This window comes from Camelina sativa, chromosome 11, assembly GCF_030686135.1.
Source record: "Camelina sativa cultivar CO46 ecotype springtype chromosome 11, ASM3068613v1".
Classification (NCBI taxonomy): Eukaryota; Viridiplantae; Streptophyta; class Magnoliopsida; order Brassicales; family Brassicaceae; genus Camelina; species Camelina sativa.
Genome location: NC_141890.1, coordinates 48,421,130 through 48,436,567, shown reverse-complemented (window position 1 = coordinate 48,436,567; position 15,438 = coordinate 48,421,130). Strand labels below are relative to the sequence as shown.

Here is a 15,438-nt window from a genome sequence, read left to right as displayed (position 1 = left end):
AACATGCTGACCATCTTGAGCACATCGAGCAATAGAAGATTTGATTTGGTGAACACGAGAAGCATTCCCAATAGAGTAACGAACACGCAAATTGTCCCATAGGACTTTTGCGTTGTCAACAAACGGGATCACCTTCTGGACTTGAGGATCTAAACTCGCATAGAGCCAGCCGCATAACATCGAGTTGACTTGAACCCACCATTGGTAATCGGGAGAATCAGTAGCAGGTTTAAGAAGAGTACCATCGACAAGACCAAGTTTATGCTTTGTTGCGAGATTGTTGCGTGCAATCTTAGCCCACTTATCATATTCTTCACCATTAAGGAGAAACAGAGTAAGAACATGATGCGGCTGATCATTAGAGGATAGGTGGTAAGGAGAAGACGTGATCAATTCCTTAGTAGTAGTAGTAGAAAAAGCCGATGTTGTAGCCATCGTGTAGATAGGAGACAAAGAGTAGAATTAGAAAACCTGTTTCCTTGAAAAACAAGAAACGGCGGAGAAGATTTTTTTTTTGTTATTTAGGGTTTTGTAACTTGACTCTGATACCATGTAAATCTCAGAGAAAAGCGTTGTTTATCTTATTGATATGTAAAGAGTATATATAGATACAATAGATTTTATGCACAAGTAGAGAATATTGACTAAAGATATACACAATAAGATAAAGCAAATATCATTTTCCCTAACAACACCTTCGATAGTTGTATCGGCAAGTTCCCACACAAAAATGTCTCTCTATGACACTGATTTACAAGAATAGTAAAAAACAGACTCCTAATTATGTCGAAAACATTGAGATTGAGAACAATATATATAATTATATATATAGATCCCCTGAGATATATGCAAACGTTGGTCGGTAAGCTTGCGTGTGTTTCAAGACACATTAATCTTGATCGAAAGGTAACGCTGGCTGGTAAGCTTGTGTGTGTTTCAAGACGCATAAATCGTGTATAAGACAAGAAAATGAAGATCAAATTCATAGCAAGAAAATGAAAAATCCACGGGTTCGTGTGGTGTGGATTGGACGTTAATACTGTATACAGTATATATATTTTCACATCTGTTACGTAAGACTGTTCAATAATTAATAGATCTAAATATCTATATATAGCAAGTTAAAAAGAATTAGCAATATAATATTAATAGTTATAATAGCCAAAAATGTTCTACAGCTCTCTCGTGTCTTACAATGCAGGGCTGTCAATATAAAATGAAAACATTATTACTTTTTACACTCACTTGTTATATCTTTACTTGGAGGGTTCTTTTTTCATAGGATGATTAGAGCTCGCTGGATGTTTTGAAGTTACCTTTTCCATAATTTCGGGCATGAAAAATACCAAAAGGTGATAGATCAATGGTTTTTCCTTTCTTCTCAGAGGCCACCCTGGCGAAAAGACCGATAGCTCTAGCCCACTGCACCATAGACCCAACCATTTCTGTCCTTTGTTCGAAAGTTATCTCATTGGAACCATGCTTCTTCATCTCAACCAAAAATTTTCCCATTGACAACAAACCATCGAGCATCCTCCACGAATCCACCTATCGCCCAAAAAACAATCTATTTATATATCTCATTTAAAACAGCGAGCGACGAACATCTGACAGATATATGTATATAGATATAGTTACTTATAGAACTTACAGATATCCCGCTGCCTTGAGTACCAGTTAATACAGACATAGCCTTGAAGAGCCTCTGAGATTTTATTGACATGTCCACCTTGAAATCTTTTGATCCGGATGATGCCGACTTGAAGATTGCCATGTAGTCCTCCAGCTTTACAAAGAAATCCTTGAACTCTGTTGTCGCAGGACACTTACTCTCTAGGCTATCGATGAAGTGCGACATACCATTGTAAGCGAAAGGCTCAAAGTCTTGGGCCTTTTTAGGGAGATTCTCCAAGTAATGGGGTAGTGAGAATGTTCCTTGTGTTTCGTACATAGCTCTTTTAATAGGAGATTCTACACTGTTGTCATAGTCAATCCCAAAAGATGACAGATCAATAGATTGTCCTTTACTCTCGGAGGCGGCCTTAACGAATAGACCAATCCCTCGGGTCCATTCCACCATAGACACGATCAGTTCTTTTCTTTGTTCAAAATTTAACTCCTGGGAACCGCTCTTCTTCATCTCCATCAAACCCTTCCCCATTGACAACAAGCCATCCACCAGATTCCACGAATCATCCTATCTCGCCAAAAGCAAAAACTATCATGATCACATACGTTACGTACCATATGAATATTGTATTAAAACTACTTACTGATGTTCCGCCTTTACTAGTGTCGAAAACAGACATAGCCCTGAACAATTTTTCGGATTTTTCTGACAACTCCATCTTGATATCTTTTGACGACCCGGAACCGAAGGAGGCCATGTAATCCTTCAACGTTGCAAATAAATTCTTGAACTCGGCGGTTTTGGGACACATACCCTCCAGGTCACCAAGGAAGTCCGACATACCTTTGTTTGCGAAAGCCTCGAAGTCTTTGCCCACTTTGGGAAATTTTTCCAAGTAATGGGGTAACGAGAAGGTCCCTTGTGTTTCATAAACGGTGCTTAACGTGACAAGTAACGTTAGACATATCGCTAATGAAATTCTTGCCATTTTTGTTTTTTTTTTTTTTTTTTTTGTTGTTTCTAGGAGAAAGATGTACACACGTGACGTGAGAATGCTAATTTATATCAATATATTATTTTCTTTTGGATTTTTTAAAGATCTTTGCTTTCTATGCTAACTGGGATTTATATAGATGCTTGAAGAGTAGTTGAAGGCCTTTAATTAATTAAGGAATTGTGAAAGAGATTCCAAGAAATTTCTTTGGCTATTCGCTTTTTTCTGGATATATTTTTAGAAAAGAGAAATTTTCTTTATTAATTTGCCAAACTATTTTTAGTTAGGGCGTTAATTAGAGCATATTGAAATTAAATTACACCTGACCACCATACCTTAAAATATAATGAACCAGTTAATTAGTACATGTAGACAAGGAAAAAAAAAATGATCTTCTTTCTCTATAGAGTTTCGCTGATTTTGAGTAGTGTTGATTCTTCACGTCTATTTTAAGAGAATCCCCTGATGGTTTCACATCTTCAACAATACAGCAACATAATCTGGATGATATATATATATATATATATATATATATATATATATTCTGAATCTTCATTACTAATGGAATCGAGTAATTCATAGAATTATTTATATCTAAAATAAACACACATGTCATGCAACAGTCCATGCATTCTTCTGTACACGTAATATTGAACACTAAATAAACTACGTAGAGATAGTGGTAGAGTGAAAAAAATAAATATAATAAACAACAACAAAATATATTTTTACTGGCTGATAGAAACAAGGGAGGCTTATTAATAGGATATCTTCTCATTATATAAGGGATCTTTTTATATCCTCCCAAATCATAATTTTTAATAAAAAGGAAAAAAAAAAACAAACCAAACCCAAATACAATAGGAAAAAAAGAAGAAGAAGAAGATAAAACGCATTACAACACACATTATTTATTGTTTACTTGCTAGCATGCTTTTGATCATAAATAACGACCATATGTTTTCTATAGAAAAAAACATATGCCTTTAATCATTGTGTGAACAAGGGGTTGTCCTGGAAAGACAATGGGCCAACATCCTTCGCTTAAACCTTCGAGTGCTTCGCAGCAAGCACGTTTTAGATGGCTGAAGTCCCAGTGATGTATATCACCAATGGCATCGCTGCATCCCTGAGTCTTCTTGATTGAGTTGAAGCAGTCTATTGGATTTATAAATAACTCTGTTTCTGCATTCAAACACGATATACTGATTAGTGTAATCCAAAACATCGTCATTACAACAGTTGTAACCTTTTTGTTCAAACCTAGCATTTTGTTTTCTTAATTATGAAAGATCAGAATAAAAAATAAAGCAAAATTTATTTATTAATAGATGTTTGTGTTTGCAATGTTAGGATATGAGTGTTGATTTATATAGTAGAAATTTTTGGAAAGCTCAAAGACACTTTGGTTGGTAAAACACCAAACTTACCATTCATCCATCTTTAAGTGTCTCATTACTAATTACAAACATTATTACAAAGCATGCAAAAATTCATTTTCCAACCAAACTAAAGCAAGATATTATTATCATCATTATCATTTTTATTCGAGCAAGTGTTAGATAGCATATTATTTATATCCATCCAACATTTACAAGAATCTTTTTGTGAGGAAACTACAGAAACAGTATTATATATCAAGTGTTAATTGTACCAACCAAAATTCAAGTTAATTATGCATTTTGTTTTTCTTAATTTTCTAGTTCCTTGGCGTTCACATTTCGGCATGTTATTGCTTAATGAAGTTAGGCTTCTTAATCTTCATGCAATCATGCACCAATTTCGACTTAAAAAAATAACAAATTAAGATTTACATTTGTTTATCCCCTGTACAGAATTAGGAGTTAATTAACTATCATTTATCTTATCTCCAACATCTATGTACGTTTGGTCATTCCCTAATCTTACTCTTGTGTGACAAAAGCTCATATTTACTACTACTAGTACTCATTAGCTAGTAGTCAGTGTGATATATTAGATAAATTGGCTTCTCACTAAATTGGCTTCTTACTAATGAAATCTGTGAAGTCTGTCTTTTATTACAGGTTACTTTTCATTTTTGTCATCGTCTCAATTAACACACCAATTAGCTTTCCAACGTACACTTGACCCATTCCTGTTTGCTTTCTTTGATTGAACTCAATGGACAACACACTCCACATGCTTCTTTCCCTTCCAAAAACAAGTTTTAGTCCAAAGATAAGAGACTTAAAATTTTATTATAAAAAAATGAAATGGAACAACTGAAAAATATATTCATGAAAACAAAATAAGAAATAAAGTCTACTAACAGAACAAGTACTACACGTACGCGAGAGTAAACTAAAAAAAAAAAATCAATAATAAAAAGGAACCAACGGAAAATTTAAAGTTTAAACATCGTTTTTTTTTGTTTTTTTTGTACAAACAACTTTAAACCTTCCTCTTGTGATGTTTTAATGAAAGATAAAAACATTACATGTGTGATATAAGTTAGGCAAAATAAGTTCATCATCTAAGCACTACCAAAGTAAGTCTAAATCACAAGCATCTTTAGTTTAACTGACACACATAAAGCTAGGTTTCTTGAACTTCTCCCGAGATCTAAGTTTCCCCAAAGACATTTTGGTGGTAAATTAAACACACCAAACTTACCATTTATCTATTTTTAAATGTCTCATTACAAACTACAAACAATATTTTGTGAAAACATATTAAATAGCCAAATTAATCCAAGTAATCATATCTATATTGTTATTTAAAGCGTTGTGTATTCCTCCAACACTTACAATAATTATATTTTTAAAAGGAAAACAAAAACAACAATATTAAATTTTGTGCTTCTCAAATTTTAAGTTATATATATATATATACACAGATTCAATATATATACACAGGTTCAATATATATATAGATATACATATATGCGGTTTTAAGTTATATAGAGTCAAATTTAAATGCGGCTAACATGAAGTGTCCAGTAATTTAAATGGAGTTTTGCTTTAGTGGATATGAGACAACCTTTGCAGAACTCTCTCCTATCGCATGCAACTCTAACACTAAAGAACTATTAACAAAATGGTGATACGTTTGCGTGTGCCTCAAGATATATAAAATTTTCACCAAATAAAGAGAACCTTATAACTGAAAATAGCGTTTAAGACAAGAAAATGAAAGTTTGAGCAGTTCTAGCAACTTTGATGAAGACATCTGTAAATCTCAGAGAAAAGCGTTGTTTGTCTTATTGATATGTAAAGAGTACATATAGATACAATAGACTTGATGCACAAGTAGAGAATATTGACTAAAGATATACACATTAAGATATGGAACATATCCTTTTCCCTAACACTCCCCTTCAAGGTGGAGTGTGTAAGTTTAGAACACCCAACTTAGACCGTAGATACTTGAATTGATCCAATCCGAGGGTTTTAGTGAAGATGTCAGCCGACTGTTCTTCAGTTGGGATATGAGCGGTAGTAATGGCACCGGAAGTAACTTCATCACGAATGAAGTGACAATCACTCTCAATATGCTTTGTGCGTTCATGAAAAACAGAGTTTGCTGCGATTTGAAGAGCTGCTTAACTATCACTGAATAAACGCATTGGCTGAGAATGATCGACACCAAGGAACTGCAAAACTTCCTTTAGCCACAATAGCTCCGTACAAGTCATAGCCAAGGCACGATACTCTGCTTCAGCCGATGAAAGCGACACACGACTTTGCTTCTTTGTCTTCCATTGAAGTGGAGAATCACCAAGCATTACTATATAACCTGTAAGGTACCGTCTAGTAGAAGGACATTTATTAAAATCAGAATTGCAATAGGCATTCACTTGAAGAGGAGCTGTGGAAGATAGAACAACACCCTGGCTGGGTGAAAACTTCAAGTAACGAACCAAACGCTGAGCCGAATCCCAATGATCCGTAAGAGGTGTCTGCATAAACTGTGCAAGAATGTTGACAGCATAACTTAACTCCGGACGAGTATGAGTGAGATAAACAAGACGTCCAACTAGACATCGATATTGTGTCGGATCCGAGTGCGGTGCACTTTTAAAATCCAACAGCGTATGATTTTGCTCCAAAAGAGTATCAACCGAACACGAGCCAGACAAACCACACTCGTCGATGATATCAATACAATATTTGTGTTGCGAGAGAAAGATGCCATCAGGTCCACGAGCAACTTCAATGCCAAGAAAGTATTTCAATATGCTTAGATCCTTCATCTTGAAACAGCGCGGCATAAATAAGCTTTAAACAATTTGAGAACTACCAAATCAGCACCACAAACAATCAAGTCATCAACGTAGACAAGAACATGAAGAACAACAGCACCACGCCGATAGGTAAACAGGGAATTGTCTTTGTGAGAACGTACAAAGCCATAGTCAAGAAGAGCTGTAGATAACTTGGAAAACCAGCAACGAGAAGCTTGCCGAAGACCATAAATGGACTTTTTAAGTTTGCACACAAGAGACGGATCAGCTGGAAGAAAAACCTGGAGGTGGTTTCATGTAGATATCCTCGTCAAGATCGCCATGTAAGAATGCATTGTGAACATCCATCTGATGGAGTTTCTAATTTTTATCCGAAGCAACACCAAGTAAGGTACGAACAGTTTAAAGTTTAGCAACCCGAGCAAATATCTCCGAAAAATCAACACCCTCTTTTTGGTGATTACCAAGAGCTACTAACCTCGCCTTATACCGTTCAAGGGTACCATCCGAATTAAACTTAAGCCGATACACCCATTTATAGCCAGGAGCTTTTACGCCTGGTGGAAGACGTTCAAGCGTCTAGGTCTCGTTAAGTTTGAGTGCGTCGATCTCTTGCGCATAGCGTCACGCCATTCTGATAGTTGAACTGCTTGCTTATAAGTAACCGGTTCATCAACCACAGTCACGGCAGAAAGGAACTTTTGATGGGCGCAACTAAATTTGTCACAAGAAACATAGTGTGCTATAGGATAGAAACAAGTACCTGAAGATGCTGGAGTAGACGAAGGTTTGAGAGAGATGAGAGTTTCAGCGTGACCTGCGAGGTAAGCAACATAAGGTTTAACCCGAATAGACGGCAACTTCGTGCGATGACCACGACCAAATGGTTCAGTACCAACATCAAAATCATCAGAATTCTCATCAGAGACAGCAGCGGATTCAGGAGATGCAACAACATCATTACTAGGAGCTGGAGGAGAGACAATAGCTGTAGTAGGCGAAGAATCAACGACTGTAGTAGGGATAGGTGTGGGAAGACTCCCCCTGTTTTCGAGAGTCGGAGGTGTTGTCTTGGCAACTGAATCATTTAAGTCGATAAGCGTTAGTGGAATGACCGGAGACGCAACAGGTTGTTCGGAGACAGAAGGTGAAAAAGACAGAAAAACATCTTCGTTGAAGATAACATCACGCGAGACGAAAATATCTTTGGTCTCCATGTCATAAACACGCCAACCTTTTTGATTAGGAGGATAACCGAGAAAGATACATCTTCGACCTCGTTCTTGGAACTTATCACGACGAGAAGAATGGCGTTTGGCAAAACTCAAGCAACCAAATACACGAACTTGTGCAAAATTTGGAGGAGTAGAATGAAGAAGCTCATGCGGGTTTTTGCCTTGTAGAAGCGGAATAAGAGTGCGATTAATTAAATAAGCAGCCGTGAGGACACTCTCGCCCCAAAAACGAATTGGTAAGTCAGCTTGAAAGAGCAAAGAACGCCCCAAGTTGAGAATATGACGATGTTTGCGCTCAACTCTCGTATTTTTTTGCAGAGTATAAACGCAAGAAGTTTGATGTAGAATGCCTTGATCTTTATAAAAATGATGAAGACCAAGAAACTCACTCCCATTGTCACTACGAACGACTTTGATCTTTTTTCCAAATTGTGGATGAGCCATGGCCACAAATTGTTTGAGATGAATGGCAACTTCCCTTTTGGCAAGAAGCAAATAGGTCCACACGACCCGAGAGTAGTCGTCGACAATAGTAAGAAAATAGTGTGCTCCACACGTAGAAGCAATTTTGTAAGGTCCCCAGATATCACAATGTATCAAAGAAAAACATGTGTCCGCTTTATTAGTACTCTCGGGAAAAACTAACCGCGTTTGTTTAGCTTGAATACAAACTTCGCAAAAATCATTATTATCACTACTATGGTGTGCAGAATCCGGTAAAGTAGATAAAAAACTAGATAAAATCTTCGTAGATGGATGCCCCAAACGTTCATGCCAAAGAGTTCTTGTGGATTTCTTAACATTGTTGACGCGTGCTGAAACCGATCCACGAAAGTGATAAACCCCATCTCTCTCTTCACATGCGCCAATCAGCATCTTCGAAGTATGGTCCTGTATAACACACAATGTATCAGTAAATAAATCATAGCAGGACAGCTCAAGACAAAGTCTAGCGAGAGAGATGAGAGTGAAAGAAAGATCAGGAACATAGAGAACACGATTCAGTTTAACGTGATCTCCAAGGATCATCGTCCCTTCTTTAGTAGCGAAAGTATGTTTTCCATTGGGAAGAACAACAATACTTCTAGGAATGTCATGCGCATCCACAAGGAGATCATCATCACCTGTCATATGATGAGATGCTCCAGAGTCAAGTAAAAACTCAACACAAGAATGCTTACCGGAGAGCTTATCGGAACCAGAGGTTTGGTCAGGTTTTAACAAGTTCACAATAGCAGACCAGGTGGCCTTACTAACACCAGGTAAGTCAGGGAGTTCAGCTTCGGAAAAAGCTTGAGCATTGTTAGCACGATAGGAAGCAGGAGAGGAATGCCCACGACCTCTACCTCGAGTGGAGTCGGATCGTGATCCTCCTCTAGTATCACCATGTTTCTCGATCCACCAATCGGGCAAGCCGTGAAGTTCGAAACATGTATCCACCGAGTGGTTGGTACGGCCATAGTGAGTACATGGTCCTTGAGTGAGACGTGTAGCAGATGCAATAGCATTGACACCAGCTTTCACAGCAAAACCGACGACATCAATATGTTCTTCTTTAGATCGAGCCACAATAAGATGGTGTTCTTCATCAATAACTTCAGAGTAAACATGGTCAAGTGTTGCATCGGTGTCGCGGTTGAGACGACTAAGAATATTGGTACGTGTAGTACCAAACCGAGAAGCGTCGAGACCCATGAGAAATTGATGAATACGCTCAAGATCTCGACGTGCTTGCTGCTTGAGACGTTGAGGACAGGATGGAGAATTGCAACAACAATCAATAAAGGGCTCAAAATCATCAAGATCATCCCACATGACCTTGAGTTGGCCGAAATAATCAGCAACATGCTGACCATCTTGAGCACATCGAGCAATAGAAGATTTGATTTGGTGAACACGAGAAGCATTCCCAATAGAGTAACGAACACGCAAATTGTCCCATAGGACTTTTGCGTTGTCAACAAACGGGATCACCTTCTGGACTTGAGGATCTAAACTCGCATAGAGCCAGCCGCATAACATCGAGTTGACTTGAACCCACCATTGGTAATCGGGAGAATCAGTAGCAGGTTTAAGAAGAGTACCATCGACAAGACCAAGTTTATGCTTTGTTGCGAGATTGTTGCGTGCAATCTTAGCCCACTTATCATATTCTTCACCATTAAGGAGAAACAGAGTAAGAACATGATGCGGCTGATCATTAGAGGATAGGTGGTAAGGAGAAGACGTGATCAATTCCTTAGTAGTAGTAGTAGAAAAAGCCGATGTTGTAGCCATCGTGTAGATAGGAGACAAAGAGTAGAATTAGAAAACCTGTTTCCTTGAAAAACAAGAAACGGCGGAGAAGATTTTTTTTTTGTTATTTAGGGTTTTGTAACTTGACTCTGATACCATGTAAATCTCAGAGAAAAGCGTTGTTTATCTTATTGATATGTAAAGAGTATATATAGATACAATAGATTTTATGCACAAGTAGAGAATATTGACTAAAGATATACACAATAAGATAAAGCAAATATCATTTTCCCTAACAACACCTTCGATAGTTGTATCGGCAAGTTCCCACACAAAAATGTCTCTCTATGACACTGATTTACAAGAATAGTAAAAAACAGACTCCTAATTATGTCGAAAACATTGAGATTGAGAACAATATATATAATTATATATATAGATCCCCTGAGATATATGCAAACGTTGGTCGGTAAGCTTGCGTGTGTTTCAAGACACATTAATCTTGATCGAAAGGTAACGCTGGCTGGTAAGCTTGTGTGTGTTTCAAGACGCATAAATCGTGTATAAGACAAGAAAATGAAGATCAAATTCATAGCAAGAAAATGAAAAATCCACGGGTTCGTGTGGTGTGGATTGGACGTTAATACTGTATACAGTATATATATTTTCACATCTGTTACGTAAGACTGTTCAATAATTAATAGATCTAAATATCTATATATAGCAAGTTAAAAAGAATTAGCAATATAATATTAATAGTTATAATAGCCAAAAATGTTCTACAGCTCTCTCGTGTCTTACAATGCAGGGCTGTCAATATAAAATGAAAACATTATTACTTTTTACACTCACTTGTTATATCTTTACTTGGAGGGTTCTTTTTTCATAGGATGATTAGAGCTCGCTGGATGTTTTGAAGTTACCTTTTCCATAATTTCGGGCATGAAAAATACCAAAAGGTGATAGATCAATGGTTTTTCCTTTCTTCTCAGAGGCCACCCTGGCGAAAAGACCGATAGCTCTAGCCCACTTCACCATAGACCCAACCATTTCTGTCCTTTGTTCGAAAGTTATCTCATTGGAACCATGCTTCTTCATCTCAACCAAAAATTTTCCCATTGACAACAAACCATCGAGCATCCTCCACGAATCCACCTATCGCCCAAAAAACAATATATTTATATATCTCATTTAAAACAGCGAGCGACGAACATCTGACAGATATATGTATATAGATATAGTTACTTATAGAACTTACAGATATCCCGCTGCCTTGAGTACCAGTTAATACAGACATAGCCTTGAAGAGCCTCTGAGATTTTATTGACATGTCCACCTTGAAATCTTTTGATCCGGATGATGCCGACTTGAAGATTGCCATGTAGTCCTCCAGCTTTACAAAGAAATCCTTGAACTCTGTTGTCGCAGGACACTTACTCTCTAGGCTATCGATGAAGTGCGACATACCATTGTAAGCGAAAGGCTCAAAGTCTTGGGCCTTTTTAGGGAGATTCTCCAAGTAATGGGGTAGTGAGAATGTTCCTTGTGTTTCGTACATAGCTCTTTTAATAGGAGATTCTACACTGTTGTCATAGTCAATCCCAAAAGATGACAGATCAATAGATTGTCCTTTACTCTCGGAGGCGGCCTTAACGAATAGACCAATCCCTCGGGTCCATTCCACCATAGACACGATCAGTTCTTTTCTTTGTTCAAAATTTAACTCCTGGGAACCGCTCTTCTTCATCTCCATCAAACCCTTCCCCATTGACAACAAGCCATCCACCAGATTCCACGAATCATCCTATCTCGCCAAAAGCAAAAACTATCATGATCACATACGTTACGTACCATATGAATATTGTATTAAAACTACTTACTGATGTTCCGCCTTTACTAGTGTCGAAAACAGACATAGCCCTGAACAATTTTTCGGATTTTTCTGACAACTCCATCTTGATATCTTTTGACGACCCGGAACCGAAGGAGGCCATGTAATCCTTCAACGTTGCAAATAAATTCTTGAACTCGGCGGTTTTGGGACACATACCCTCCAGGTCACCAAGGAAGTCCGACATACCTTTGTTTGCGAAAGCCTCGAAGTCTTTGCCCACTTTGGGAAATTTTTCCAAGTAATGGGGTAACGAGAAGGTCCCTTGTGTTTCATAAACGGTGCTTAACGTGACAAGTAACGTTAGACATATCGCTAATGAAATTCTTGCCATTTTTGTTTTTTTTTTTTTTTTTTTTTGTTGTTTCTAGGAGAAAGATGTACACACGTGACGTGAGAATGCTAATTTATATCAATATATTATTTTCTTTTGGATTTTTTAAAGATCTTTGCTTTCTATGCTAACTGGGATTTATATAGATGCTTGAAGAGTAGTTGAAGGCCTTTAATTAATTAAGGAATTGTGAAAGAGATTCCAAGAAATTTCTTTGGCTATTCGCTTTTTTCTGGATATATTTTTAGAAAAGAGAAATTTTCTTTATTAATTTGCCAAACTATTTTTAGTTAGGGCGTTAATTAGAGCATATTGAAATTAAATTACACCTGACCACCATACCTTAAAATATAATGAACCAGTTAATTAGTACATGTAGACAAGGAAAAAAAAATGATCTTCTTTCTCTATAGAGTTTCGCTGATTTTGAGTAGTGTTGATTCTTCACGTCTATTTTAAGAGAATCCCCTGATGGTTTCACATCTTCAACAATACAGCAACATAATCTGGATGATATATATATATATATATATATATATATATATATTCTGAATCTTCATTACTAATGGAATCGAGTAATTCATAGAATTATTTATATCTAAAATAAACACACATGTCATGCAACAGTCCATGCATTCTTCTGTACACGTAATATTGAACACTAAATAAACTACGTAGAGATAGTGGTAGAGTGAAAAAAATAAATATAATAAACAACAACAAAATATATTTTTACTGGCTGATAGAAACAAGGGAGGCTTATTAATAGGATATCTTCTCATTATATAAGGGATCTTTTTATATCCTCCCAAATCATAATTTTTAATAAAAAGGAAAAAAAAAAACAAACCAAACCCAAATACAATAGGAAAAAAAGAAGAAGAAGAAGATAAAACGCATTACAACACACATTATTTATTGTTTACTTGCTAGCATGCTTTTGATCATAAATAACGACCATATGTTTTCTATAGAAAAAAACATATGCCTTTAATCATTGTGTGAACAAGGGGTTGTCCTGGAAAGACAATGGGCCAACATCCTTCGCTTAAACCTTCGAGTGCTTCGCAGCAAGCACGTTTTAGATGGCTGAAGTCCCAGTGATGTATATCACCAATGGCATCGCTGCATCCCTGAGTCTTCTTGATTGAGTTGAAGCAGTCTATTGGATTTATAAATAACTCTGTTTCTGCATTCAAACACGATATACTGATTAGTGTAATCCAAAACATCGTCATTACAACAGTTGTAACCTTTTTGTTCAAACCTAGCATTTTGTTTTCTTAATTATGAAAGATCAGAATAAAAAATAAAGCAAAATTTATTTATTAATAGATGTTTGTGTTTGCAATGTTAGGATATGAGTGTTGATTTATATAGTAGAAATTTTTGGAAAGCTCAAAGACACTTTGGTTGGTAAAACACCAAACTTACCATTCATCCATCTTTAAGTGTCTCATTACTAATTACAAACATTATTACAAAGCATGCAAAAATTCATTTTCCAACCAAACTAAAGCAAGATATTATTATCATCATTATCATTTTTATTCGAGCAAGTGTTAGATAGCATATTATTTATATCCATCCAACATTTACAAGAATCTTTTTGTGAGGAAACTACAGAAACAGTATTATATATCAAGTGTTAATTGTACCAACCAAAATTCAAGTTAATTATGCATTTTGTTTTTCTTAATTTTCTAGTTCCTTGGCGTTCACATTTCGGCATGTTATTGCTTAATGAAGTTAGGCTTCTTAATCTTCATGCAATCATGCACCAATTTCGACTTAAAAAAATAACAAATTAAGATTTACATTTGTTTATCCCCTGTACAGAATTAGGAGTTAATTAACTATCATTTATCTTATCTCCAACATCTATGTACGTTTGGTCATTCCCTAATCTTACTCTTGTGTGACAAAAGCTCATATTTACTACTACTAGTACTCATTAGCTAGTAGTCAGTGTGATATATTAGATAAATTGGCTTCTCACTAAATTGGCTTCTTACTAATGAAATCTGTGAAGTCTGTCTTTTATTACAGGTTACTTTTCATTTTTGTCATCGTCTCAATTAACACACCAATTAGCTTTCCAACGTACACTTGACCCATTCCTGTTTGCTTTCTTTGATTGAACTCAATGGACAACACACTCCACATGCTTCTTTCCCTTCCAAAAACAAGTTTTAGTCCAAAGATAAGAGACTTAAAATTTTATTATAAAAAAATGAAATGGAACAACTGAAAAATATATTCATGAAAACAAAATAAGAAATAAAGTCTACTAACAGAACAAGTACTACACGTACGCGAGAGTAAACTAAAAAAAAAAAATCAATAATAAAAAGGAACCAACGGAAAATTTAAAGTTTAAACATCGTTTTTTTTTGTTTTTTTTGTACAAACAACTTTAAACCTTCCTCTTGTGATGTTTTAATGAAAGATAAAAACATTACATGTGTGATATAAGTTAGGCAAAATAAGTTCATCATCTAAGCACTACCAAAGTAAGTCTAAATCACAAGCATCTTTAGTTTAACTGACACACATAAAGCTAGGTTTCTTGAACTTCTCCCGAGATCTAAGTTTCCCCAAAGACATTTTGGTGGTAAATTAAACACACCAAACTTACCATTTATCTATTTTTAAATGTCTCATTACAAACTACAAACAATATTTTGTGAAAACATATTAAATAGCCAAATTAATCCAAGTAATCATATCTATATTGTTATTTAAAGCGTTGTGTATTCCTCCAACACTTACAATAATTATATTTTTAAAAGGAAAACAAAAACAACAATATTAAATTTTGTGCTTCTCAAATTTTAAGTTATATATATATATATACACAGATTCAATATATATACACAGGTTCAATATATATATAGATATACATATATGCGGTT

The 15,438-nt window shown here is 35.9% G+C and overlaps 3 protein-coding genes across 3 annotated transcripts; all 3 read right to left on the bottom strand.

The window, feature by feature from the left end:
• Positions 1-1,121: 1,121 nt before the first annotated feature.
• On the bottom strand, positions 1,122-2,841 carry LOC147935580 (uncharacterized). The gene is made up of 3 exons (XM_087475836.1): positions 2,274-2,841; positions 1,652-2,197; positions 1,122-1,548 (listed from the first exon to the last, which is right to left on the bottom strand). The coding sequence occupies exons 1-3, from the start codon at positions 2,616-2,618 to the stop codon at positions 1,288-1,290; spliced, it is 1,152 nt and encodes a 383-aa protein (XP_087331962.1). The 5' UTR covers positions 2,619-2,841; the 3' UTR covers positions 1,122-1,287.
• Positions 2,842-8,662: 5,821 nt separating this feature from the next.
• Positions 8,663-10,340, bottom strand: LOC147935579 (uncharacterized). The gene is made up of 2 exons (XM_087473058.1): positions 9,245-10,340; positions 8,663-8,954 (listed from the first exon to the last, which is right to left on the bottom strand). Exons 1-2 carry the CDS (start codon positions 10,338-10,340, stop codon positions 8,920-8,922), a joined length of 1,131 nt encoding a protein of 376 aa, XP_087329184.1. The 3' UTR covers positions 8,663-8,919.
• Positions 10,341-11,026: 686 nt separating this feature from the next.
• LOC147935578 (uncharacterized) lies at positions 11,027-12,675 on the bottom strand. Its single transcript, XM_087476552.1, has 3 exons — positions 12,179-12,675; positions 11,557-12,102; positions 11,027-11,453 (listed from the first exon to the last, which is right to left on the bottom strand). Exons 1-3 carry the CDS (start codon positions 12,521-12,523, stop codon positions 11,193-11,195), a joined length of 1,152 nt encoding a protein of 383 aa, XP_087332678.1. The 5' UTR covers positions 12,524-12,675; the 3' UTR covers positions 11,027-11,192.
• Positions 12,676-15,438: the final 2,763 nt, after the last annotated feature.

What these genes read in the sequence shown, in the direction of transcription:
- LOC147935580 (XM_087475836.1), bottom strand. Translation starts at nt 2,618, where the DNA reads ATGGCAAGAATTTCATTAGCGATATGTCTAACGTTACTTGTCACGTTA. An exon ending in CTAGTAAAGGCGGAACATCA is followed by an intron (nt 2,198 to 2,273) that starts GTAAGTAGTTTT and finishes TTGGCGAGATAG; the next exon opens with GATGATTCGTGGAATCTGGT. An exon ending in CTCAAGGCAGCGGGATATCT is followed by an intron (nt 1,549 to 1,651) that starts GTAAGTTCTATA and finishes TTTGGGCGATAG; the next exon opens with GTGGATTCGTGGAGGATGCT.
- LOC147935579 (XM_087473058.1), bottom strand. Translation starts at nt 10,340, where the DNA reads ATGGCTACAACATCGGCTTTTTCTACTACTACTACTAAGGAATTGATC. An exon ending in TGGTTCCGATAAGCTCTCCG is followed by an intron (nt 8,955 to 9,244) that starts GTAAGCATTCTT and finishes TGTGTTATACAG; the next exon opens with GACCATACTTCGAAGATGCT.
- LOC147935578 (XM_087476552.1), bottom strand. Translation starts at nt 12,523, where the DNA reads ATGGCAAGAATTTCATTAGCGATATGTCTAACGTTACTTGTCACGTTA. An exon ending in CTAGTAAAGGCGGAACATCA is followed by an intron (nt 12,103 to 12,178) that starts GTAAGTAGTTTT and finishes TTGGCGAGATAG; the next exon opens with GATGATTCGTGGAATCTGGT. An exon ending in CTCAAGGCAGCGGGATATCT is followed by an intron (nt 11,454 to 11,556) that starts GTAAGTTCTATA and finishes TTTGGGCGATAG; the next exon opens with GTGGATTCGTGGAGGATGCT.